The 26,899-nt window shown below is 36.9% G+C and overlaps 1 protein-coding gene across 6 annotated transcripts in view; it reads left to right on the top strand.

The window, feature by feature from the left end:
- LOC131431632 (CUGBP Elav-like family member 2) overlaps positions 1–26,899 on the top strand; it is an 849,840-nt gene that overhangs the window by 502,147 nt on the left and 320,794 nt on the right. For all 6 annotated transcript variants that reach the window (XM_058597461.1, XM_058597459.1, XM_058597463.1 and 3 more), the window contains 2 exons: positions 2,988–3,070; positions 23,472–23,520. In XM_058597461.1, coding sequence (XP_058453444.1) covers positions 2,988–3,070; positions 23,472–23,520 — 132 coding nt within the window. The remainder of the gene's footprint in view (positions 1–2,987; positions 3,071–23,471; positions 23,521–26,899) is intronic.

Here is a 26,899-nt window from a genome sequence, read left to right as displayed (position 1 = left end):
TATGAGCATGTAAAAATCTGTATAATACAGATAAATCTGTATAAATGGCATCTCTGCTCAGTACAAAAGTTGGTTTTCACAGTGATTGCACGACCTTTCTCTATGAGAAAGACTGAAATGTATGTAAGCGATTCGGCCAATTTAGTGTCGATTTCGCAATACCCGTAATTTTGGTGTTTAAATTGATAAGAATCATCTGGTTAAAGCAATTGTGCAGAATTTTTCGATGACGGCCCGAACGTGTCAGATTGGATTGATGCGGCTTGACAATATTCAGTGGGAATATCCCTATATGAAAAATGCGTTCAACGGGAGTACCTTTGGCCAAAAATGTTTGACTAAAAGGCAAATCACTTTGATCTCTAGACTAACTCAAAGAAAAACTCTTTCTTGATTCGAAATAATTCCACACAATCCTTGCTAAACTTTTTGAAACTAAACTCTCAATAATGTTTGGATTTAATTGTCCTTAGTAATGGACCGAGAGACCAACTAGAGACTTACGTGTGTGAGGATGATGATTGCAAGTTTATCTGTCAAAATGCAAGGGAAAACAAATTCCCAATTGTCAAATCATTTAAAAATTATTTACAACATCATTTGTTCAAGCGGAAAATTTATTAATTTCACATTTCTCCTCTGTTATTTTTTTCAACAGCCAAGATTTCGTTATAAACAATGAAAATTTTCAGTTCCGATTATAGCATGCTAGAAAATGTTAAGTTAATCATTTTCAAATGATTTTATTCGTCGCGTAATTACTCGAGATGAAAGAACATTAATTTGCTTACATTTTCAAATGAACAGTTTTACAGTTCTCGTGACAGAGTCTAAAATTCTACAATTGAACAATTGAAATTATATGAGTTCTCCATAAGAGCCTGTGTAAAATTCAACCGTTATTCTAAGATAGGTTCCAATAATGAAATTTAAATGGCGCGTCAGATAAAATTAGTTTTGCGTTAGATGGCCAATACTTGCAATTTTTAAAGCTGATTCATTAAACCGCGAGCAATTTTTTACCGCTCGATTGGTTCAACAAGTTCTACAGATCGACTTTCAATCATGAACATAAAAAGGTTTCAGTTTAGTTTAGTTTTCGATAAATACCAGTTTGGACAAGAAAAAATTTTTTCTAGGAAAACATTTCTTCCTTCGAAGTAGGGGAGAGTCGGCAGCCTTGGGCCATTTTTTCACTTGACGTTTGTTTTATAACTATAAATGAAAGGTTTTTAAACATTCCGCACTTTAGTTTAGGCATTTTAGTATATCTCCTTTCCTTCATTGAGATTTTTGTTGTAAACAGATTCTTTTGTAATTTGTTCATAAAAATTGAACTTGAAAATTTTTTGACTCTACCCTACTCATCATGCGTGCAAGTTATGAACGATTAGCTAAGAGCAAAATTTCATCTAATTCAAGTGTTTTTTTCTTTTGTTGTTTTGAATAACAACTTTCAATTTTCCTAAATCGATTTTTTTTATCAGTGTAGGACTCGATTTGCAGTTTTTCAGTATTTTAATTCCAAAATTTGACTGATTTTGAGAAAGAAACTAGCACAACTCATTTTAGTAGATATTATCACTATAACCATTGGAAAACAATCGGTAAAAAAGTTTAACTCTTTTCAAAAGACGGTCTAGATTAATTTTAGAAAAACAAAGTATGCAAAGTGTCCTGCCATGAAAAGTTATTAGAAGACCAATAAATTGTAAGAAACCAAACTGAATAAAAATAAATCACTTATAGAAATCGGTTGTTTTTTCTCAAAGTTATTCAATGTTTAAATACCGACATAAAAGATGGAGCACCCTGTATACTAATTGCGATACAGAGAACTTTAGAAGAACTTCGGGAAAAATGCACGTCGTTTGACAATATATTAAAACTTTCTATTGGGATAATTAAATTGACTGATTAAAAACCAACTTATTATATTATTTATGATTAATAGTATGTGGATCAAACGTGAGCCTTTTTATCTAAATTAGGCCATTGACCAGTTCCTCGACTATAATGAATTCTTAACATGGTGTGTTGTTGAAGCACTTCAAGTAAAATGTTGGGCTATTAATGATTTTTAAACTGACAAATTTGTTTCGTCGCAAATCTTATTCCTGCATTTTAGTACGAATCCACAGTACTCTTCTCTGTCGAAAAAATATGTTTTTTTATAGCAACTAACTCGATTCACTGTTGAAGTTCTCACACCGTACCCCGTGTATGCATCACTTTACACATTGCTCTGGCAACTACTCCCCATCGTTTCTAACAAATCACCACAGTTACTTTCAGCCCTGTCAAGATAACATCTTTGTAATTTCTGGCCTACTGTGATCTGGCAGTGGCGAGCGAAAACTGATGGCCTCCACTCTCGGTAAACATCTTGTCGGTCGAAAGCAGTATCCGAACAGGGGAAACGATATATCCTCTGTCCAGTTGGGCGTCAAATGATCCGACAGCTAAACAAAGCTTGTTTACACACGGGGACACTTCATCCCATTCATTATACAGCATCATGTCGTTATTAAGAGCTCTACCTTACCGAAAAACGGTCCAGTAGGATTTTATGTCATTTGAGTTTTTTTTTATGAATGTATGTGAAAGTTCCGTCATTTTTTGGTATCAAAGCAAGATTGATACGGATTGTGTTTTTCCGAATGCGGCATATCTCATGTCAAACAGCCTTATTAACTTATGATTGCCGCATCTGGATATTAGATCTGGAGATTTCACAGCGATGAACGTGTTTTGTTTGTTCGAAAAAAAATGTTAATAAATTAATGTTTTCTAAGGTCTGTCAATCTTATATGTGTACAATGTCAAATACAGAACACTGTTTGTTTTTATGTTTCAATTATGTCCCTTTCCGTGGTTGTATGCTTGAACAGAAGAGTCAACCAAAATATTTGAGTAGTTCCTAAAGAATCAGTCCTCGTGTGAATTGTGCAATGCTTTATCGTGCTTTGTTTTTGTCTCTCTTTCAGGGTGCTGTTTTGTGACGTTTTATACACGAAAAGCGGCCCTCAAGGCCCAGGATGCGCTGCACAACATCAAAACGCTTGGGGGGGTAAGTTGGTTTTTCGATGTTTAAATGTTTTCAACTTTTCAGGCTCACTAACGGATCTGGTCGATATAAATGTTTTACGTTTGTTTCGTTTACTGTTTTGGAATATGTTATGCATTCTTTTGACAGCGCAAAGGCGGCGTAAATGGTTTCACGGTAATTTCTAATTACGGTATATTTCTTGTTTACTGATAAGTTCAACATAATATTATGTCAAACTTCGGCAAAAGTACGCGCTTTATTGAAATATCTGCATATTAACTAATTACAGAAAAAAAACATGTGGATTACTGAACAATCAGCAAAATGTTGTGTTGCCGATCTACTTCGGCATTTAAAAATGCCGAGCTCTACAATCGGTTTCAAGTGTGTTGGACTTCTCACTTAGCATAATTGAAACCACAAAATTTCTACTGAAAACATCTATGATTGATTATTCATGGTTTCCAAAACCGGATCTAGAAACTGCAATTAAAAACGACGTATTCTTGCATTCCTAAATTCGATTAGAATATTCCGATAATGAAAACGTACTGAGCTGCCAAAAGTGTTTATAGATTTGCAGGCAAATCAGCATAATTGGCATCTCTGTTTTCGTTTGTTTTATTTTTTTCTCACAGGGTTTCTTTTTCATCCACGTGACCCAGTAAATTTCATCCTGTCGCATCGGCCCGATTTACAAAGTAATCTGTAATCGCCTACAAATAAGTTTTAATATTTTCAGTTATTATGAGAGTGAATTGAAAATTTTAATGCGACAAAAACAAACTCAATTATCTTTGCATGATTCCTTTCAAATGGCTTTTGAAAGTATAATTTTATCATACATTAAACCTGAATATTAAGCTTGATCTGAGCCATTCCAAACCATTTTTTTATATCATAATTATTGTTTATCTTAGTTTAGGAAAGAAGCGCTGGTTAAGTAGCTGAACCACAGGAAACACAGGTATACAGGCTCGTATTTGAACTGTATGTATTGTTCGTAATAAGCGTGGCGAATACTTGCAGATGACACATCGATCGACACTGTTTTGGGTGCCGCATTCATATCACAACACTATTCTGGGTGTTACATTCACTGCACCCTTTATTTTTAGTTTTACTTTTGGTTTTGGTTAAAATCATAAGTTCAGTTTTGTTTTCTTCCGATTAAATTCACGTTTGATTTGACCGACATGGAAGATGTCTTTTACAATTATGGAAAATCACGTGAAAAGTGTTCAACTTGTTGTAGTTGTAATATTCCTATAATAGACAGAAGAACTTTCTTACCGTTCCGGAGCGTTTTAAAAGATCGCGCGAACAGTTGAGTAGTTGGCAGTGGTGCGCAATTTTAAAAATGAAAATTTAGGTCGAGCCGGTGTATTTGTTATCTGTGATTGAACACTCACAAGGCTATTCAAAATATCAATTCGCGATATGAACATTGATTCAATATATTCAGAAAAGTTTGAGTGAGTATCTTCAGACTGGGTTGCCGTTGCCAGGTGTTTGATTAATTTTGTTTGAAGTCATTCTCTTCCATTAAGTCAAAATTTGCTCAAATCAACCCGTAGAATATGTTTCTTTTCATCCGTTATCCTTGCCTTGGAAATAAAAAAATCTTCAAACAGTATTGAAATAGATAAAATAAAAATGTTCGCGTGAGGGTTGAAGAATGCTTATTGAAGTTGTTTCAAACATCATTTTCACTGCTGAACACAAACACCTTCTGTATGAGTAAAATGTGCCTTCGAATACGGCTTGATAGGCATGAGTAAATAGTCGGTCATGGTTCTAGCTAGTGTTTGTTTACCACACGACATCAAATCGACGACGACGACGACGAGTGATGAAACAACAAAAATCGATACGGATGAATTATTGAGGACTTGCCTTCGTCACGAAAGCAGAATTGTTTGAAGAACCTCGATGTAATGGCGTTTAGCAAATTGAACCCTTTAATATTGAAGTGCAGGGTTTGCGGCTAGAAGTACACGATATACCTTCAGTAGCTTTAGTAGATACAGGATGTTCAAATGAAAATGTTTCCCATTCTACGGCTGTGTTCACTGTGCCATCGACATGTTTGTGAACGTATTCATAGTTCAAAATCTTGGGGAATGGAAATTGTGCTGCGTCTACAATATAATATATAAAATTCAATTCAATGCTGACACAAAGTAATACATCTTATAATCCAATATTCGGCATACCTTGGGTAAAATTCACATGTGAGGCTCCTTTGCCCTACATTCTCTTTATATGAATATAAAATGCTTGTAAATGACTAACTGTTTTCTAGGATTTCACACCCTAATCTTCAACATGACCTGAGTATTATGCAACCGACCCCTGTCATGACGCCATCTTGATGAGATCGAAATCGAAAGAACTTCAAAATCAGCCGATTGTAACGTAAATAAACAATCGTTATACGTCCTTTGTTTATTACATTAGAGATTTTTGTGTCGATTCTATCACAATAACTTATCGGTTTACCTAAAATACAGTGGATAGCGTTTTGGGACATCAAATGGATGTAATTTTCACAATTTAATAGCCGCGATGAGTATCAAAACATTGCAGTGTACTTTCAAATGGCTGGTGCTAACATACCGGTGTCAAATGGCTTTATGCAACAACTAGCGATGTGATGAATAAGTTTCATGAATCGTTGAATAACATAGGTGTCAATCAGGAGACAGTTTACTCAAAACTCTAACTCCAATTGGGCGGTTTGTGAAATTTGGGGGAAGATGATGTGAGATTAGATGATATTGTTTCTAAATGAATTGAGTTTTGAGTCCAGTGTTTGAAGTGATTTTCCCCTTGGTATCACTTCGAATTATGCCAACATTTTAGGTATGTTTAAAAAACAATTCCGAAGAACAAATATTCCACAAGTAAGCAGTTTTTCATTTCTAAACTAGTCCAACGGGCCAATACCTCATATAAAAAATGGCTCAACACCGGCCCTATGCCTGTCAAATTAGTTTAAAGGAGAATTGTACACGGTCCAATGGATCTATTTTAAAATATTCCAAGTCCCGAATTAGCTTTTCGTAGAACGATTTATTAGACGACCAACGATTCAAAGTAATCAACGCAACACTAAAAGAAGAACGTGATAGTCTCACGACAAAAGGGCCTAACTGCAAATGACAGTCTCTCTCTGTTATTTTTTTGTCGTGAATACGACTTACTTTACTATGGGGCGCCTTTTCAAAATTTACCCTCTGAGAGAGTGATAAGTTTTTGATCGTGAATATCTCATGTTATATCTAATGAATCAACATAATTCTTGCTACACGCCATCGGAAATATGATCACAATTTTATAATAAAATTTTCAGTTGTGTGACATATTCTCAAATAGTTCAAAATTAAACTTTTCTGAAATGTTTGGTATAAACGAGTATCAAAGAGGATAATTCATACGGCGCGTTTGCCTTTCTCGTATTTTGAAAGCTCATAGCTCAGTGATCTGTAGAAGGATTTATATAATTTAACTACCAATAGAATCGAAAATTTTCAACTTGAACGTGTATTGCAACAACATTGAAGTTTTTCAATAGTACACTATTGAAAAACCTGTTTGATTTAACTCATGACTGCACCAGCCAATCAGAACGCGAGAGGTCTGCTTCTGTACAAGAGCATCCATATAAAAGTTGAGTTGTTCATTTTTCCTACCATTTGCTGAGCAACTGTTCCCGAAACAAGACACACGATAGCAACATCGAGGACCTGTCGTCTCACAGTTTCCCGATCTGAATGCACGAGACACCCTCAGCACAATGACACCGAAAATCGGTAGAAAGGCAGCCAAAAAGTCCAGCAAGGCCCATTGCCGAAACAAGATACACACGAGAACCATCTCAGATCTCAATATTTCCTACCAAAAGATTCATCAAGATGGAAGTTAAATTAATTTGCACCGTCACTAACACATTCAATTACGAACGGCAATGCGAAAGCGAAAGTGATGATTTTGAACACATCTTTATACTAGTATACAAATATGCCGTGCGAAACAGAGTTGAACAAATTGAACAAATGAAAGAATGGCACCGAAAACAGGTAGAAAAGTAGATTTGTACCGTCACTAATTATTATTATTATTATTATTATTATTATTATTATTATTATTATTATTACTATCATTATTATTATTAGAATGACTCTTGCATACCGAAGATCGTCGATACATTTCAGACCAGGCCATTGCAATTGTCTCGTACTGAAATTTCGAGAAGAATCAGATATCTTCGAACTTTGTAGCATCAATAAAAATAAACTACAAATTTGACGTACCTAGCCTCCTATATTGGCAAATTAAAAAGGCATTGTTTCAATTTGGGATTATATAGTTGTAGAATAGTAGCTGTTTAATGTAACTAATCTGTACTTTTATGTAGGTACATCGCTTGAAACTCTATTAGTGAAAAAGAGGAAAGCTTGCACAATTCATACAATCAATCAACTAACTGATATTCGGAAAAGTGATGGGAGCGTATCAGTTTTTTCGTATTCACGACATCCAGTTATGTATCTGACATTACCCACCCACCTTTTTTATTTCACGATTTAAGGGGTTAAATTTATATTTGACGCCTAATTCCTTGCAAAACTTTCGAGTTAAGACCACAAGCTTTCAATTTATATTGGAAACTTTCAATAAATTGCAGTAGTGGCTCCCTAATAATCAAAAGAGAAAGTAAACAGAGAGACTCTCATTTCTCGGTTGATTATTAGGGCGTATAAGCAAGTGACAGTTTCTCTTTAATCACTCTCTCTTTCGATTATTGTGATTCAAAAGATTTTCTTTTTTTTTTTTTTCAAATAAAATTTTTATTAGGCTCATTTGCTTTAGCTTAACGTGGCCGATTGTCTTGTTGTTAGGGAGAGAGAAAGGGATGCCGTATTACGGGGCGGCATACTCCCCAGTTAGTAAGGGGACATAGGGAGGGTGGGACCTACACAGTATTGAATTGAAATTTGAATACATCATTGGTTTGTGGCATACATCTTTTAGACACATTTTGCGTTCGATGAATCTTCATGTTTTTCAGCTTGTAGCAATGAAGAGATTATTCTGGATTGGGATGCTTCGTTGGTGTGTTCTGACGTTGATGTGACGTTTTTGGGTAGCTTCCAGCAACTCAGTCAGTTCAAGGCAGGTGCATGCTCCGAAGCATCGTTTACACAGGCCATACTTCCAGCAACGTAAAGAAGAGTGCGGTAGAGCTGTAGACGAGAAAGAGATAGGGAGAGCACTAAATTTGAGCATTGATAGTTTTCAAGAAGTTATAGATGAGAGTCATATAAGGAAGATTTCGAGTTGCCAAGACGTCGCGGACTGGTACGAAGGGTGGTATACCTCGGGCCCGAAGGGAACCTATGAGTTGGGACCTGGCATCACAATACTCGACACATGTCCAAACAACATGTTCGATGTCATGATAACCCTCACCGCAAACGCAGACACCACTCTCAGCGAGCCCCACACGACGGAGATGCGCGCTGAACATATAATGATTAGACATGAGCCTTGACATTACACGAATAAAGTCTCGGCTCACGTCCAACCCCCGGAACCAAGCTTTCGTCGATACCTGTGGGATTATTGAGTGTAACCATCGTCCCAGAGTTCCACTATTCCATGTATTCTGCCAGCTAGCTAGAGTTTTCTGACGACAGCAACTGAAAAATTCATTGAAGCAGATTGGTCTTTCATAGATATCACCTTCTAGTGCGCCCACCTTGGCTAACGAGTCCGCCCTCTCATTGCCCCGTATGGAACAATGTGAGGGGACCCAAACCAAGGTAATCTGGTATGATTTTGCAGATAAAGCACTCAATTGTTCCCGTATTTTCCCCAGGAAATACGGTGAGTGCTTTCCAGGCTTCACTGAACGGAGAGCCTCAATGGAACTGAGACTGTCCGATACAATGAAGTAGTGATCTGTGGGCAGAGTGTCAATGATCTCAAGGGTATACTGAATTGCAGCTAGTTCTGCGACGTAAACTGAAGCTGGATCACTGAGTTTATAGGAAGCGGTGAAATTTACATTGAATATACCGAAGCCAGTGGACCCGTCTAGATATGATCCGTCAGTGTAAAACATTTGATTACAGTCGACTTCTTTAAATTTATTATTAAAAATTTTTGGGATCTCTTGAGGGCGTACAGGATCCGGGATTCCACGAATTTCTTCTTTCATGGATGTGTCGAAGAACACAGTAGAATTAGAAGTATCCACAAAATGAACACGATTGGGAACAAACGAAGAAGGATTTATATTCTGAGCCATGTAGTCAAAATACAAGGACATAAAACGGGTTTGTGAATTAAGCTCGACGAGCTTTTCAAAGTTTTCTATCACCATCGGATTCAAAATGTCGCATCGGATTAGCAGTCGATATGAGAGATCCCAGAACCTGTTTTTCAACGGTAAGACGCCCGCCAGCACTTCAAGACTCATCGTATGGGTTGATTGCATGCAACCCAAGGCAATACGTAAACAACGATACTGAATTCTTTCCAGTTTAATGAAATGAATATTCGTAGCGGAGCGGAAACAGAAACATCCATATTCCATTACTGACAATATCGTCGTTTTGTACAACCTGATCAGGTCTCCTGGGTGAGAGCCCCACCAAGTTCCGGTTATTGTACGAAGGAAATTGATTCTCTGTAGGCATTTTCGTTTCAAATACCTAATGTGACATCCCCAGGTACCTTTGGAATCGAACCAGACCCCGAGATATTTAAATGTGAAAACCTGAGCTATGGTTTCACCCCCTAGTTGAAGCTGTAATTGCGCAGGTTCTCGCTTCCTTGAAAATACAACCAGCTCAGTTTTCTCCGTAGAGAACTCGATACCCATTTGAAAAGCCCATGTCGACAAGTTGTCGAGGGTATCTTGCAATGGTCCTTGGAGATCGGCAGCTTTGGGTCCTATAATAGACACAACACTGTCGTCGGCAAGTTGTCTTAGCGTGCAAGATGTGTTGATACATTCATCAATGTTATTTACGTAAAAGTTGTATAAAAGGGGGCTTAAGCATGAGCCCTGAGGAAGACCCATGTAACTGAATCGCTTTGTCGTCAAATCACCATGCTCAAAATGCATGTGTTTCTCGGACAATAGATTATATAAAAAGTTGTTCAAAACTGGTGAAAGACCATGCTGATGCAACTTCTCAGATAGAACGTTAATGGAAACTGAATCGAATGCCCCCTTGATGTCGAGGAAAACTGATGCCATTTGTTCTTTACGAGCAAATGCCATTTGAATTTCTGTTGAGAGCAACGCTAGACAATCGTTCGTTCCTTTGCCCCTGCGGAACCCAAATTGTGTACCTGAAAGCAATCCATTTGTTTCGACCCAATTGTCTAGACGGAAGAGAATCATTTTCTCCAACAATTTCCGAATACAGGAAAGCATAGCAATCGGCCGATACGAATTGTGATCGGAGGCTGGTTTTCCAGGTTTTTGAATAGTAATAACTCTCACTTCTCTCCATTCGTGTGGGACAATATTACCCTCGAGGAACTTGTTGAATAAATTCAACAAGCGCCTTTTGGCAGAGTCGGGCAGATTTTTCAACAAGTTGAATTTAATTCTGTCTAACCCCGGGGCTCTATTGTTACACGACAAGAGCGCAAGTGAGAACTCTACCATCGAAAACGGTGTTTCGTTTGTATTCAATGTCGCGACGCGGGATATCTTCTGTTCCGGAACAGAATCAGGACATACTTTCTTAGCGAAATCAAATATCCAGCGGTTAGAATATTCCTCGCTTTCGTTCGCGTGATTTCGATTGCGCATGCGACGGGCCGTATTCCAAAGAGTGCTCATTGCTGTTTCTCTCGTTAATCCGTCAACAAACCTTCGCCAGTAACCGCGTTTCTTAGCTTTAATCAGACTTTTCATTTGAAATTCTAACGTCGCGTATTTCCGATAATTATCTGGAGTTCCGTTCCTTCTAAACGAGATGAAGGCTGAAGCTTTTTTCGTTTTCAGCTCTGAGCACTCTTTGTCCCACCATGGGTTGGGAGAACGCATACTAGTTTGCGCGCTAGGTACTCGTTTCGTCTGAGCTTGAATTGCGGTGTCAAGAATCATGCCAGCCAAAAATGTATACTCTTCCTCCGGAGGAAGCTCCTGTGATGTTTCCAGTTTCTCAGACATCGAGCTCGCGTAACGTTTCCAATCAATGTTTCGTGTGAAATCGTACGAAACTTTGATTGTTTCCGATGGTCTTCCACGGTTGGTGATAGAAACTATGATCGGCAAGTGATCGCTACCGTGAGGATCACAGATTACCTTCCACTTGCAATCTAACTGTAGCGAAGTCGAGCAAAGGGATAAATCCAGCGCACTTGGTTGTGCTGGTGGTCTAGGGTTCCGTGTCATTTCTCCCGTGTTTAGAATTGTCAAATTGAAGTTGTCACACAGATCTTGAATTAACGAAGAACGATTATCATCATATAAGCAGCCCCATCCTGTACCATGCGAGTTAAAGTCCCCTAAAACCAGCCGCGGTGAAGGAAGAAGTTCTATGATGTCTGCAAGCCGACGATGCCCTATCGAGACTCTGGGAGGAATGTAGATAGAAGCTATACATAGATCTTTGCCTTTAATATTAATTTGGCAAGCAACAACTTCAATTCCCGGTGTCGAGGGGAGGTTAATACGATAAAATGAATAGCACTTTTTAATCCCTAAAAGTACCCCTCCATAAGAGTCTTCTCGGTCCAGGCGGATTATGTTAAAATTATGGAAGTCGAGGTTGATGTTAGAAGTAAGCCAAGTTTCACTCAAGGAGAATACATCGCAATTATGAGTATGTATTAAGTGTTTGAAAGAATCAAGTTTTGGGATGATACTTCTGCAATTCCACTGAAGCACAATGATCATATCTTCGATTCTCAGTGGTAAATTATCCATCAAAAGATACGATCGCTGCAAGGAGGGGCCATTGTTCAGTCAACTGTTTTAAAAATGTCCTTACTGTTGGCAGTAGAGCAGTTAGGAAGCTTTTCAGAGGATCAGTAATATTGAAGGCTGTTAATATCCAGTCCACGATATCAGAAAATTTCAATAATCCAGCGTTTGTTGGATTTTCTGGTTGTGCTTTGGGGTCATTCGGGGTTTTTGATGCCCCAGGAAGTGCTGGGTACTCCTTATCATCCCTAAGTTTTTTGAACCCAGGAGGTGTTTGCTTCGGTTTTGAGTCAGCACTTTTTGTTTCCGTTTGGTTCTTTTGTGACGAAGAGGACAGTCTGAGGCCTTTACGATGAAGCTTGGGAGAAGCCAGATTTTGTCTTTTCCTGCTTCCTTCAACCTGTGTGTAGGAAGGTCCTTCGCCTGGGTCGTCAGAGGTATCCTCTTCAACTGGCAAGATTGCAAACGGGTTCTCAGGGGTCGATGGAGTGGTTCTTTTTAAGATTTCCGCATAAGAACGTTTAGAACGTTCTTTCACGGATCGCTTCAATTTCTCCGCACGCTGTATGTACGTAGGGCACACCGAAAGATCATGAGGATTCTCCCCGCAGTAGCAACACTTTTCCACTGCTCTTCTGCAGAGATCGTCCTCATGGGCCTCTCCGCATTTGCCGCATCGCAGTTTGTTGCAACAATAGGTTGCCGTATGACCTAGCTGTTTGCAGCTTGTACAATGCATTACCCGCGGTACATACAGCCGAACAGGTAGACGAACTCCACTCACTACCAAATAATTTGGAAGTGCAGATCCGGCAAAAGTCACGCGAAATGAGTCCGATTGGTAAAATTTACCATCTATCGATTTGGAGTGCAATTGCTTGCACTCCAAAATTTTCACTGGTTGAAGGTCGGGGTTTTTGAAACGGCCTACCCCGTCCTTCATCAGATCTTCGATTGTCAGACTTTCGTCACGGACCACACCGTCGATCTCCACCACATGAGACGGGACGTACACGCGGTACTCCTTCGTGAACAACTCGTTGGTAGCAATCCCGTTTGCTTGCTTCAGGTCGGACACAACAACGCGTAACTTGTTTGGCGAAACCTTATCTATTGTTTTTATTGCCGAGTAATGTTTTTCCAGGTCCCGAGCAATATTTAAAACTCTGAGAGACTTTAATTTGGGCCGGAAGTATACCACCCACGGACCCCCCGAGCCATCGTCTTGGTAAACTTTTTGGCGAGCAGGCAATATCTTAAAGGGAGATGGAGGCATCGGAGAGGGAAATGGCATCGGAGAGGGAGATGGTATCGGAGGGGGAGATGGTATCGGAGGGGGAGATGGTATAGGAGGGGTAGATGGCATCTCGGAAGCAAACTCAGCCTCTAAATGTTCTTCGTTCATTCGTTCAGCTTCGCCCTCCTCCGAGACACCCCCACTGTCATCAATATTCATATTTAAAGTGCGGGAGTAAAGAAGTCTCCCGCACTTGAAATGAGAAAGAAAGAAATAAAATGAAAAGAAAATATATGAATAGTAAAAGTTGAAAGAAAAAGTTTGAGAAAATACTTAACAGTATGTCACGGTAAGCTGTTAGGTGAGTTGCTCCTTCACTCCTTCGTTGTGCTTCAGCGTGACCTTGACTCAGGATTTGGCTGCTGTGATGCGGGTAGCAAACAATAGAAATAACTGCTGCCCGAGGATAGCACAATAGCGTCTACTGTCGATACTGATACAAAACCGGTGCACAGACAGAACTCACTTGCGGGGATGCTACTTTTTATCACTTTTATTTAATGCCTATACTACAGCCTCTGCTGTGATAGGCACCTTCGTCTTACCGATGTCGATTGTTAAAAAACGCGTGTGCTCACTTCGAACATTCGGTTACGAATGGAAAGATTTTCTTTGATATCACTATTCTGCTTGAAAGTCGAAAGTTTCGGGTATCATTTCATGCAAAGAGTTGAGTGATAAACGTGGAAACCGCTCGGTAATTAATAGAAGATAAAGTAAACAAAGAGAAACTGTCACTTGCTTATACGCCCTTTTGAAAAATTAATCGAGATTTGCAGTTACACTCAAAATAATAATCATATTATAGTTACGTGAAAAGATATGTGAATATTTTCCACCCTACTTTTCACGTAGGTTTTAATGGACTGACATTTGAAAGCTGTTTAATGCATAATCCAGTAAAAGTTACGTGTTTCATAGGTAAAATATAATGTACTGTTCATATCACATTTGCCTATCAGTTCATATCAAATTTAGATACCAGAGAATTACTATTTTATATATTGGTTGAAGTCAAAAGAGAGATTTCAGATTTTTATATAAATCTATGGAATGAAAAATGCCATGAAATATAAAACATTTATTTAAGAAAATTGTCATATAATTCCAATGGCTTAAAAAGCAACTAATAACGTCGTGGTATCTCAAATCGACAAGCCTCCTGAAATCGTTTATGTTGTCACTGCCATCCAACCGAAGCCGAAGTCGAGATCCAAGAACTCCCACAACCTCGTCCACAACACTACCGATGCAAGTTGAAGTCGCATTACATGGTTCCAGTGTCTCTAGCTTCATACCGACGGCCTGTTTGAAGCATTCGGCAGGAGCGGGTAAACTTCCGGACTCACGCAGGCACTCGGTCCAGTTGAACAACTGGAAACTTTCATACTGGAATGGTCCGATCGATGGAGTAAAAATTATAATTAAATAACTTTTCTCGCAAATATTTACACTACTTACACTTCGAGGGCCACTGCTCGCCATTTTCAAAATCGAGTTTTTCATGTAGATTGTTTGACGTTTGGTCAATTCACGTAAACCTAATGTGATGACTCTATTCATTTTAGGGGATGTTCGTATAACGTTCATTTTCGTCACGTAAAATATTCAATTTGACATTTGAAACCATTCTACGTGATTTTTCAAGTGAATCGAACGTGAATTTTTATTTGAGTGTGGGACTATTGAAAGAACGTTGTGAGCAGAGTTACCATATTCATAGATTTTTCTGTAAAACCACAGATTTTTTGCCTATTTTGTCACTCAGATTCTGAACACAGAACACAGATTTTATCAAAATTCACAAATTTTTATGAATTTTTCTTAAAAATGGCAGATTTTCAAAATGTTTTTCACAGATTTTCACAGATCGAAAATATGCAACACAGATGGTACACAAAATTTTCAAGTTGAAACACAGATTTTAAAATGGCAGCTTTGGTTGTGAGATTTTTTTCGTGTGGTGATGGAATCAGCCCGGTGGCAACAATAAGGCGCTCCAGGTAGTGCTATCGTAACCAGAGATGCCAGATATTTTCAGAGAAAATCTGTATTACCCTGTATAAAAAATCTGTATTTATCTGAATTCACTAATAAAATGAAATTTCTATAATGAAATGATGTTGAATCAAATACAAATAATAATTTAAATTATTATTTGTATTTATTATTAAATAATAAATAAATAATTTGTATTTGGTTGAACGCTATTTCAACAGATTATGGTTAAAGAATAAGGTTTTCGATGAGCGTTTATTTTTCATATCTTCGTAGTTCACAAAAATATGTAAAGACAAAATTTAATATTAATGTATTTTCAACCATAATTAAATACCAGACCAGCAGAAGAATCTTTTGGTCTGCTAATGTCAGTAAGCCAAAGGGCCCTGCTAATTCATCAGCCAAAGGTGCCCTGTTAGAGTGCAAGCGATAAATTTGCTCAGTTTTCCATCTGACAAGGTCCTTTTAATTTACTGTAAGTGCATTACTCGCTTTGGTCAATACCAAGTTTGGCTCTGCTTTCTCGTGCTCACACTGTCTAAATGTTTTTTTTTGTGTTGATCATCAAATATCTGCACACAAATTTTTACTTTAATCTGTGATTTGTCCGTTGATTAATAAACTTTCATCTCGTCAATGCAATCAAATACTAAAAGATAGCTCAGACGAAAACAGTTTTATTTTTCTTTATAACTTCTTGTGAAATCTGTATTGCATTTAGGAAATCTGTATAAAATCTGTATTCTGTATTAGATCTGTATGAGGTTGTAAAAATCTGTATAATACAGATAAATCTGTATACATGGCATCTCTGATCGTAACCATCATCTCAGTCCTTCGGGGCCATCAAAGCTAGCAAGTCAGTGAGAGCAAAGTAAACAAAATGAAGTAAAATACAACACTTTATTGATTGTGAAAGTCAGTATTACAATTTGGCAGCACACGTTTCATAACGATATCACATTTATAATCAAACATAAAAAAAATCAACTTTCACAGCTAAATATCACAGATATTTAGCAACAACGAACTTATATACTTCTTCGTTGTTTTCGTCTTTGCGGAGAAGATGATGGTCACGAAACCATGGCGGCCTAGCAGAGACTTGGATGGAATATGTGCCCTCGGTCTTGAAACATCGATGATTACAATAAATACACGGTGCAGAATTAAACTGGTGAACACTTGCTCCCACCCACATTATCGAAATGACGGAATGCGTAATGAATTCTTACTCGACTGCATAATTTTTCAGTGCTCGATCGGTTCAGTGCTAGAATTTTAGCCTGAGTTGGCTGCTCGATCATCCCGATTGACAATTGTATTTCCAATGAAATGCCTTATGAAATTCATACGAAATTTAAAAAAAAAATTGCAAAATTTCTATGACTAACATAACTTCTCTCACATGCCGTGGAATTAATAAGTTGCAGAGTCATAATCGTTATAATAGAGGTATATTTTTCATAATAATCTTTTGAAATGGTGATTTTTAATGCATCATAAGATTTGCCTAATGATTTTCACTACTCCTCTTGCCTGAGTGTAATATTTTTCAAACAACAGAAAGATATCAAAAAGCTAAACTCATATATCTGACGTTGCAAACATTCGAATCACATCTAGCTAAAAAAGTTGAATTTGGAACAACATTTGCATTAACGATTTATTAATTTTAGTTGGTTTGACATAAAGCCGCCATAACTAAGTTCAGTTTTTGCAATGACTGAGCGGAAACATATATTGGAGAAGCCAAATGAATGAAAAACTAACAGAAAAGATGATTTTTTTGGAAAAAGATATGCTCAGAGACAGAACTAGAACCTGCTTTCTTATGCATTCCGTGCATACGCGCTACCATTTCGCCACTGAATCTTGTTTTAGTCACTCTAAAACGCTAGACAGACATAGTAGAACGTACATCGAACATGGTCTACATCCTTCAAGATTCAAAGTGGCGAAATGGAAGCGCGTATGCACGGAATGCATAAGAACGCAGGTTCGAGTCCTGTCTCTGAGCGAATCTTTTTCCAAAAAAATCATCTTTTCTGTTAGTTTTTCATTCATTTGGCTTCTCCAATATATGTTTCCGCTCAGTCATTGCAAAAACTGATTTGCATCTTGTTGCAAACACTTTCAAATGAAAACTGCACACCCGAACACACTACATAGTATCTACTCTAATATCTAAAGATTTAACCCTAACTTCTGTCAAAATGCCTGCCTGAAATATACTATGAACCCAATTGCAACACTATTGAACTGAAATTTGAATCATTCTATACCCTGATTTTAATATCGACTCCAATTCCGCTTCGTGAACGTTTTGTTGTTCACGAAATTGCCATAGATTAATTCCAGTTTGCTCAAGTGAAGACGAGCTAAATTTCATGATAAGAGATTTTGTTCCGTCAAAATCTTCTACACCAAGTGGCACCCAGAAACCACTCCAAACGTATTCTATTCGATAGCTAAAATTTTCGCTGCAACTATGTGTACACTTGATATGAATAGGAAATAAACTTGAAAGTTGATAAATGATCTTCAACCACGTTAGTAAATCTAACAATCTCGCTCGATAAGTGAATCTAATTTTTCACTATTTATACAACAAATGAACCTTCACGCTCCCCTAACGACCCCATCACTAATTATTATGCTACAAAACTGTGTTTTGAAACAACCTCAATTTTACGAGGTCGGTAAATAACATTTGTTCACGTTACAGCTCCTGTATTTATCGCTACCTTAGAGAGCTGCAAGTATGACGTGTTAATGTTCTCGCACACGAATGATTATTATTCGTTGATTTTAGATAAATTTTGCATGATTTGAAATTGTATTTTGAGGTTGTAGTTCACTTACGATTCAACTCTAAATTTCTACCTAATGTACACCTAAAAATTAGTGAAATATAAATTTATGTATCTTCTCGCTTCATCACAACGCTTCAATCGTTTGTAGGACCGTAATATAAAACCGGATGGGATCAGGTGTACGGTTAAGACATTTTATGGGGAAGTTGACACGTTAAGTTTTAAGACCGTGGCAACAAATAGAATTTAAAAACCAACAGCCTCACGAGGTTCATTACGAGGTTAGGAAGAACAGAACAACGTGAGCAGAGTAGAGCGAGTGGGTGGTAAATTTTACCTCTATTTAGATCGTTTCAAGCAGAAGCACGCTTACCCGTAGCGTGATGATGACGTTAGAGGTAGGTAGGGTAAAGTGTTATAATATGCCCCCCTTAAGAAAACCTTGAGATATTTCCAAGTGTATTGATATATTTTCCTCAAGAATGTAAGTATTTCATTGCAATACGGATGAGGAACATAATTTTCAATGACTCCTATAGAAAAGATGAGAATTGATTGATATAAACACATTTTCCAAAACGGCCACATCCTTAGTTTTTTTCGCTCGCCTCAGACATAATGCCCCAGCAGCCGTAAAATATGTCTCACAACAAATCAGTGGTATGACACACAACAAAAGACATTTTATCCCACAACAATGATGCATTATGCTTCTTGAAATGTCCATAAAGTTACTGTTTTAAGATAATCAGTATGTCAAAGAAATGGCGGATAAAACATCTATTTAGTCGTAGCAAAATCTTACATCGAAACGCTGCCAAATGAAATTTTTAGTTTTTTCATACTTTCCTGCAAAACGACAACCACCAAACTTGCATAGCAGAAAGATCCTACGAAAAGATAGTGTTAGTGATAAAACTTTGGTTCAGAAAAGTTTTTAATGCTTAAGAAAGGAAAAGGGGCATTTTGGTTAGCAGGGGCGCTTTATAAGACTTTCCCCTATCAGCTTAGCTTGAACATGCTTAAGCGTACCTATGGGTGTAATGAAGTGTTGCTTTGTGCTAGGTATGTAATATTACCTGTTTTAGATCCTTCTTGAGACGATGAAATTGTGATAACGATGTCATATAGAGAGATGTTAACTCATCTATCATGATGAATCTTAATGTGAAATACCGTCAACAATGAGAACAAATCTGCAGACCAGGAACAGTACTTGAATATAAACGTAAATACGAATAAAACTTGCATGATTTTTACACACTTTCGAATATCGATAATCGCACGTACTAGTTGATTCATTGTGTGAGTTTTGTAAGCTTTTAATGCGTCACTTACATAATTGTTACGATACAATTAAAATGTGAAACAAACGGAAACAAAAATTACGGAGACAAGACCGATGGAATAAAAAAAAGCAATGCTATCAAATGAAAATTTCGCTAAAGAAGTTTAACAAATTGAACCATATTCTAAACCTTTCAAGAAACTTTCTAATGTTCCTAAGAAACCTCAGAAACCGACTCCTGCTCTTATGGAAGGAAATCAAATACCTCTTTCAAACGACAAAAAAAGGTGGGTGAGTATTGTCAGAGACATAACTGGATGATGTGAATACAAAACTGACATGCTTCTTTCACACGTCTGAATATCAATAATCGTTCATATTAGTTGATTGATTATGTGAATTTTACAACTTTCACTGTTTCGCTCCTAGAATTGTAACGGAGCGTCTAAATTGGAGTATGAGCGGAACTGAATTCAGGTTCGAGATCCATGTCATGAATTGTTCATAATTTAATTTCAGAATACAGGATCCGAATTTCGTTGTAGAAATGAATACTGAACTTCAATTCCAAACTTGATTTAAAGCACTGAATCAAGTCCCAGAACCCAAGTTCCGAATTCAATTCCACCATGCTTAATCTGAATAATGGTAATGTACTCAGAAACTGGAATCAGGAATTATATTCAGAGTCAGAAGTCAGTTAAAAAATTTTGGTTCAGATCTGAAATGTTGTTCCAAAATCCAGATAAAGAATTCACATCTTGAATTCTGAATTACGAATTAGAGTTCTGGATACGAATTCCGAACTGAAATTAAGACACTAAATTCAGTTCTAAAATCTGATCGAGGAACGAGTTCCAAAAAATCTAGCTCCACAATCTAGAATTGAGATTAAGTTTCCTAGTCTTAGTTTTGCACCCGTATTCTAGAACTATATTCTGAAATTTAATTCTAAAAATAAATTAAGTTCAATTTGAGGCTTTATAGCTTTTAAGATGACTGCTCGCCTCGCCTGAGACTACCTTAAAACCGTTGTCCGAGGGCGGAAAAAGCAAACAAGCGTAATGAGTTTTCCTCATTGTTTCCAAAAGTTTGAGAAAACGTAAATTTTGAGTTGTTTATGATTATGTTCATGATTATAATTTAATCACAAATAACTGATCATATTACTGATAACATGGAGAAAGAATTATGTGGTTGTGTTTAGTGCAACTCGAGATATTTACGATTAAATTCTACCCATTCTTCCACAGGACAAATTTTGAAAAGGCGCCCCATAGTAAAGTAAGACATATTCACGTCAAAACTTTAAAAACATGTCCAGTATTAGGAGAGTGTCTATAATTTTAATTGGAACGTTGTGAATGCTATTGAAAATTAAGTTTCGCTGAAATATGGTCACATTTCAATTCGAGTATTATTACAAAATGACATTACTCACTTATAAGAGCATTTTAATTATAAATTGAGTGACTAAATTGACCGTCTTAAACAACATGCACAAATGCGTCTTCCCTATATTAGTCAATTAAAATTACTCATGGTTCATAAGCATACATTGTTATAGTATAAATAGCTAATAATATTTTCGATAATATGGAGAAAATATTATGTTGCTGCGTTAAATACAACAAAAGATATTCACGATTAAGTTCTACCCTTTCTTGCACAGGGCGCCTTTTCCTCATAGTAAAGTAAGTCGTATTGACGATAAAAGCATCTACTAGCTTAAATAAATCTATAAAGTACGGAGCACATTATTCATTAAACGCCCACAACGAAACGTGGTGATGATAGTTTTAAAAGTCTGCAAATGATGATGAGTGTCTGGAAAAAAACCGATTTTTCAAAGTCTGCCGACGAAAATTGTCAACGGTTTCTCCAAGAAACGTGCAGAATAACAGACACATCAGCAGGCTTGGCATCCCAGAAAACGTTTTGATCATGACAGGTTTAGTAATAAGCCATGTTGATTCGCCCCTCGCTCGGAAATGTACACGTTGCAGAATGATGTAAAATTCAATCGGAAATGAAATTTTCAATAGCATTACCGTTTCGTTCTATTATCTACCGTACCTATTGAACATGACAAATGTAGGAGTTGATCAATAACAATCAACAGCTCGAGTTCTCATATTCTCAACAGGCATTGCATGAGATTGCAATGCGAACAAGAAACCAAAACTATACTCACAGACTAACAGACATGACAGTATGAGTAAATTCTTATAAAAATATTTTTTCGTGATGCACTAGTTCTACCTATATTGTACTGCGCGAACTATTTACTATCTGTACACCCCTTGTGTTATGTAAAAGTTTTTTTACTAGTTGGTTTCCCCTCGTTTGTCAACACCGATCAGCTGCTTGCAGGGATGCCTGATTTCATCAAAATATTTGAAAATGAATAGTCACAATAAATTATTGGATTACGTTGATAATATATTTAACTTTATCGCGATGTTAGACAGTAACCATTTATTTTTCTCAACGTTGCTCATCTAGATTATTTTTTATTGTGTTGGTAATTTTCACCCGAAATTAAGTGGCGGCAGACAAGAAGCAATTAAATATTGTAACCAAACGGGTTTGATTTTGTATTGCGTTGGACGATGAGAAGTAGGCACAATTATGTATATAGTTTTGGCAATATGTATTAAATCTGTATCCTGCATGAAATTCGCATGGACGTATACAAATCAATACATTACAGGTAATTCTGTATGAATGGCAACTCTGTTGATAAATGAAAAAAATAAACACAGTCTAGATGACAGATAGGATGTTTTTGATAGGGTAACGTGGCGCCATCATGACACATGTGAGTACTGTCCCAAATAAAGGAATATTCGAAATGACCGTTAAAATGATTGAAGAATCTAATTTGAGTGTCCTGTCTGTTAGTCTGTGCTATACTTACGACTTGCGTTTGTATGTTCATCCTGTCGATGTCGGAAATTGAACTACGCGAGCCTATCGAATATGGCATTACATTCTATAGCCAGTCCGTACTTTCCTCCTGCTAATAGTACATAATAAACACATTATTACTGAATAATTGAGTTTCCAATCCATACGTTTAGCTTTCACGCCTAGAATATTCGCAACACGGGCTTACTGTTGGATCTCCACACGGCTAACCGGTTGGTCTTCAAGTCCATACAAAATTCAATACACTTTCAGTGACCTGAATAAACAAGAACCTTCCCTGGTTGGTTTCCAATTTCTAAACACCACCACATCCGACCACGTAACTTTCTTTCAAATGCTGTTCGCTTTAACCACTTTCACACTGCAGCATCCGGGAATTTAACCGCACCCAGGAGCACCCTGCAGCAGCGAAGATTGGATTAAAACTCAATAATCACGAAACGTGTTCAAATCCAGCAAAACGATCACGTATGCTCAGCCGACATGTAACTGTCAACTGTCTTTACACACACTCACACCTCACCCATGGCCGATTCGATAGCTTCATTTCTGAAAACTGCTACCATTTCCCGGTATATGGCGCTGTCCGTACATGTTTCTCCGTTCACTTGGAAAATCGCTGTCGATGCTGCTAATCCGCAATAATAACATTCTCACTCGCACACATACACACACACATTCACACGTTCACATGAGTACTACAGTGCTGCACGCAACAAAGCACGATTCGATTGACCGGGAAATCCCTTTTGATTGTGATAACTTCCTCCATGGCGAGAAAACTCCAACGGGTTCCGTCCATGGTCGAGTGGGAGGGGTTGGGCAATGTAATCGAAATGGATAAATTCAATAACAAACCAGAACTGGGAAATGATTGTTTTCGTGCGAAATGCCAACAATAGCTAATTCTACGCATTCCGAGTAGACGACCGGAACCGGGGTTCCTGATCAAAGAAGATACGTCTGATACTGAGGTCAATTTTCTGCACGCTCGAAGTCGGAGTCTGTAGTTTTGATGTTCAAGCCGTTTAAAAGTGATGATTTGACATTTGATTTTAGTTGTACGTTGAGTGAAGAAGTTAGTTCATGTAGACAGAAAAATTAATTCGGCATGTTTTTTTAACTCATTCCAGATGCATCATCCGATTCAAATGAAACCTGCCGATAGTGAAAATAGAAATGGTAAGTAATCAGTTTGGGACATAAAAGAAGAAACATATTCGGTCATATAATATTTTAAACGAGAGCTACACAGCAAAAGTTATCATTGTTTCCAAAACTTCGTTTGTTCTTGTGAAGCTTTTTGGTGTCGTTAATAAGATTCAAATATTCGTCATATTTCAAATTCATACTCATCAATGTTTATTAGAAATTTAAATTTTTGCGTGTGTTTGTTCTCCAGTAAGTTCTATGTTATCAATTTTTTATGATCCGAAACTGAACAAAATCATTATCGGCGCTAGGCTTATTTTGTGATGAAATTACAAACACAACCAAAACCGTCCTATTTCGCAACCAATGCTTCAAAATCCTACTATTTTGTCTAAAAATCCTGATTCTACAAAATCTCAATCTTACTAAAACAAAGAACTATAAAGGATAAAACTCTCATTCCCTTCGTTTACGTAAGTTTCACCTTCCGTGTTGCATGCCAACAAACAGGGCGATACTTCAGTTGCTTGAAAGGAAGGGTGTTTATTTTTGTTATTTTTTATGGTTTTCGAACTCTTTACTACTGGAAATAGTAAATGATTTCAAAGCAGCAGATTTGCCTTAGTTTCTGAAAACAGCCAATCTCACGATAAACGCGCGAGGGCGTTACTTCACACTTCACACAAGGATCATAGAAGTAAACAAATCGGAAAGGACGAAACTCTTCTTATGTTGATTTATTCAATGGAGATATAGAAAAGGTGCACAAATCTGCATACATTCTAAAGATAAACCAACAACTCATCGATTTATCAAAAATTGATCTTATAATACACGATAAATAGGAATTGAAACCAGAGTTAAAACATTCATCGTTGTATTTCTCCATTTGCTGTCAATGTTAGATTCGCCCTTCTTTGAAAAACAGCTGATGTGTGTTTTATTTATGGTATAACCGACGACACGACCTGCCACTCGATTATCAAAACTGTATCACAAATTTAACTACCCCTCAGTAACTGGTAATGTCAAAATGACATCTCCTGAAAAACTATTCAAACTGGCAACACAAGTTGATGAATTGTTGATTTTGAATAACAGTTACCAAAACCATGATTACTGCATATTGAAGACTTGAGGAATGTAAACATAAGCTGCCACGGGTGGAAGATCCTTATTTCGCGACAAAGTTGTCGGTTTCATATAACATTTCAATATCCGTTGATACTTGTTAAATAATTCAACGTAATCAGGCTTCAGATCAGATCTATGACGTGAGTTTTAAAATGTTAGCAAACTAAATAAATGAGTTTTAAAATGTTAGCAAACTGCAAGAGTCATTGAATCCGTCATAATAAATCTTATTATCAATCTGATGATTTAGTACCGAAATATGAATGACAAAGCTGAGTCAATCCGGTATATCAGTACTATTCTACGAGATGCAATCGCACTTCATATGCAGATGCGAATACACTTATAAATAGAATTCATGTTTGTTCTTTTATAATGAATTTCTAAAGTATTCATCATATTTATGTATATTCGTCACTTCTGAAATTTTTCCAAATCATTCAACCCAAGTTTCTAATCAGCTACATATACACTGATACAATACAATACAATACAATACTCCGTCATATTTTGGACATTCGAAAAACTCCTTTACATCGCAAAGTGGGTGAAAAATCTGATGAACATGAAAGACTCTTGAAAAGCACGGGAAACCAGTTTTTTTAGGATATGTGATCTGATCAGAATTATGACCTGTAAAAACTAATTTACTTTAAATAATTTTATAATAGGTTCTCAAGCAGAACATAGGCCGTAACATGATGATTATATAGAATGAAGCCTGTCTATCGTAGCACTACATTTAGTGTATGATTTGGATATTGTTCCGGTCGGCGCGAATACAAAAAAAACGTTGTAACATTCACTTGATAGATGAATAAATCTTTTAATATTAAAATTCGTTCATTATCAACTATTGAACGTGTGCTTTGGCGCAGGATAATTCTGTAATTCATGATAAATTATATATTAGTTATTTTTAATTATTATTAATTTTTTCCTCGTACCTGGCGTATTGTGAAATCGTCTAACTTTGTCGTATTTAATAATTAAATTTTTCAGGGGTACCAGTCCCCGGCCGATAGCTCGCGGTGTCTCGTGCAACTTTCACAATCTTGGTTTCTGAGTTCTTTTAATTTTACGCTGATGGCACAAAATTTAAATTAAAAAACTATTTCAAAACATTCTCGACTGGTTTGTTTATTTATCATGGGGCTCCTTGGTTACTAGTTCGTAGCAACTTAAACAGTGTTGCTCAAGAAGTTTATTTTGATAGTCATCAAGGGGTCGCTATATTTGTGGTAACTGGCGGTAAATCGCTCACGAACACTTTTCATTCCGATTTTTCTTCGAAGTGCCTGGTCGTGTCGTCGGTATAACATTGAACTTTGGCGCCCCTCGATGTTAATCACACTTTTGCCCAGAGTTGCCAGGTGTGCAGATTTGACTATAAACTTGTTAAAATTTGCAGCAGATATGGTTTAGTTACAGACTTTTAAAAATCTCATTTTTCTCAGAGTTTTTGTTGAATTTATCAAACTTTTGAAATCACCGAGGTTTTTTAAGCTTGCTAAACCAATTGCGTTCATTCATAGAGATTAGAGAACTTAAAATCTGCAGACTTATTTTTAAGTTTATAGACATTTTTAAACTATTTAGTAAAGTTGAAAAAATTCATTTTCATTGATTTAAAATATACAAAAATGACGAGAAATATATGTCATTCTCAGCTGCGTTTGCAAGTTATGAGAACGAGATCCATGTCCAGTAGATGACATAAGTGGAGCAGTAGTTTCATAATTGTGTTCTTTCTCTCATTTATCCTTTCAGTCATTTGCGGTTTTCAATGAAAATTCCATAGTATGTATTGTCGATATTCAACCGAAGCATTGAGAATCGAAAATGACAGAAGAAGGTTCAACCAAAGATAAACTCAAGATGGAATGGTCTATGATTTCTCATGTACCATTCAAATAGGACCCCTCGATGATTTCGGTTCACCGTCAATTGCAGTTCAATTATTATTTGAAACAAAACAACAAACGTCGAATCGCTACATGCGTCGTAACTATGACAATGTTTGTTTATGTAGAATTAATCTCAAGTTGCAATATGAAAGAAATCGCGTTATTTTGCTGCATATCGAGTGGGTTTTGAAACATGAAAACAAAAATCAATTTGAATTATTGCTAAGAATCTGTTCAATTTGTAATATTCTTATCTTACGAAACACTAAAGTGGATGGATGTTACAACATATTTTGTTCGGTATGTTTACATATGTTTACTTCCTTCCAAACTTGTTCTGTTGTTATGGAATTTTACCGTCATTTTCA

The sequence above is a fragment of the Malaya genurostris genome, chromosome 2, assembly GCF_030247185.1.
Source record: "Malaya genurostris strain Urasoe2022 chromosome 2, Malgen_1.1, whole genome shotgun sequence".
Classification (NCBI taxonomy): domain Eukaryota; kingdom Metazoa; phylum Arthropoda; class Insecta; order Diptera; family Culicidae; genus Malaya; species Malaya genurostris.
The sequence above is the reverse complement of the archived record's forward strand: the minus strand, read 5'-3'. Positions and strand labels throughout refer to the sequence as shown.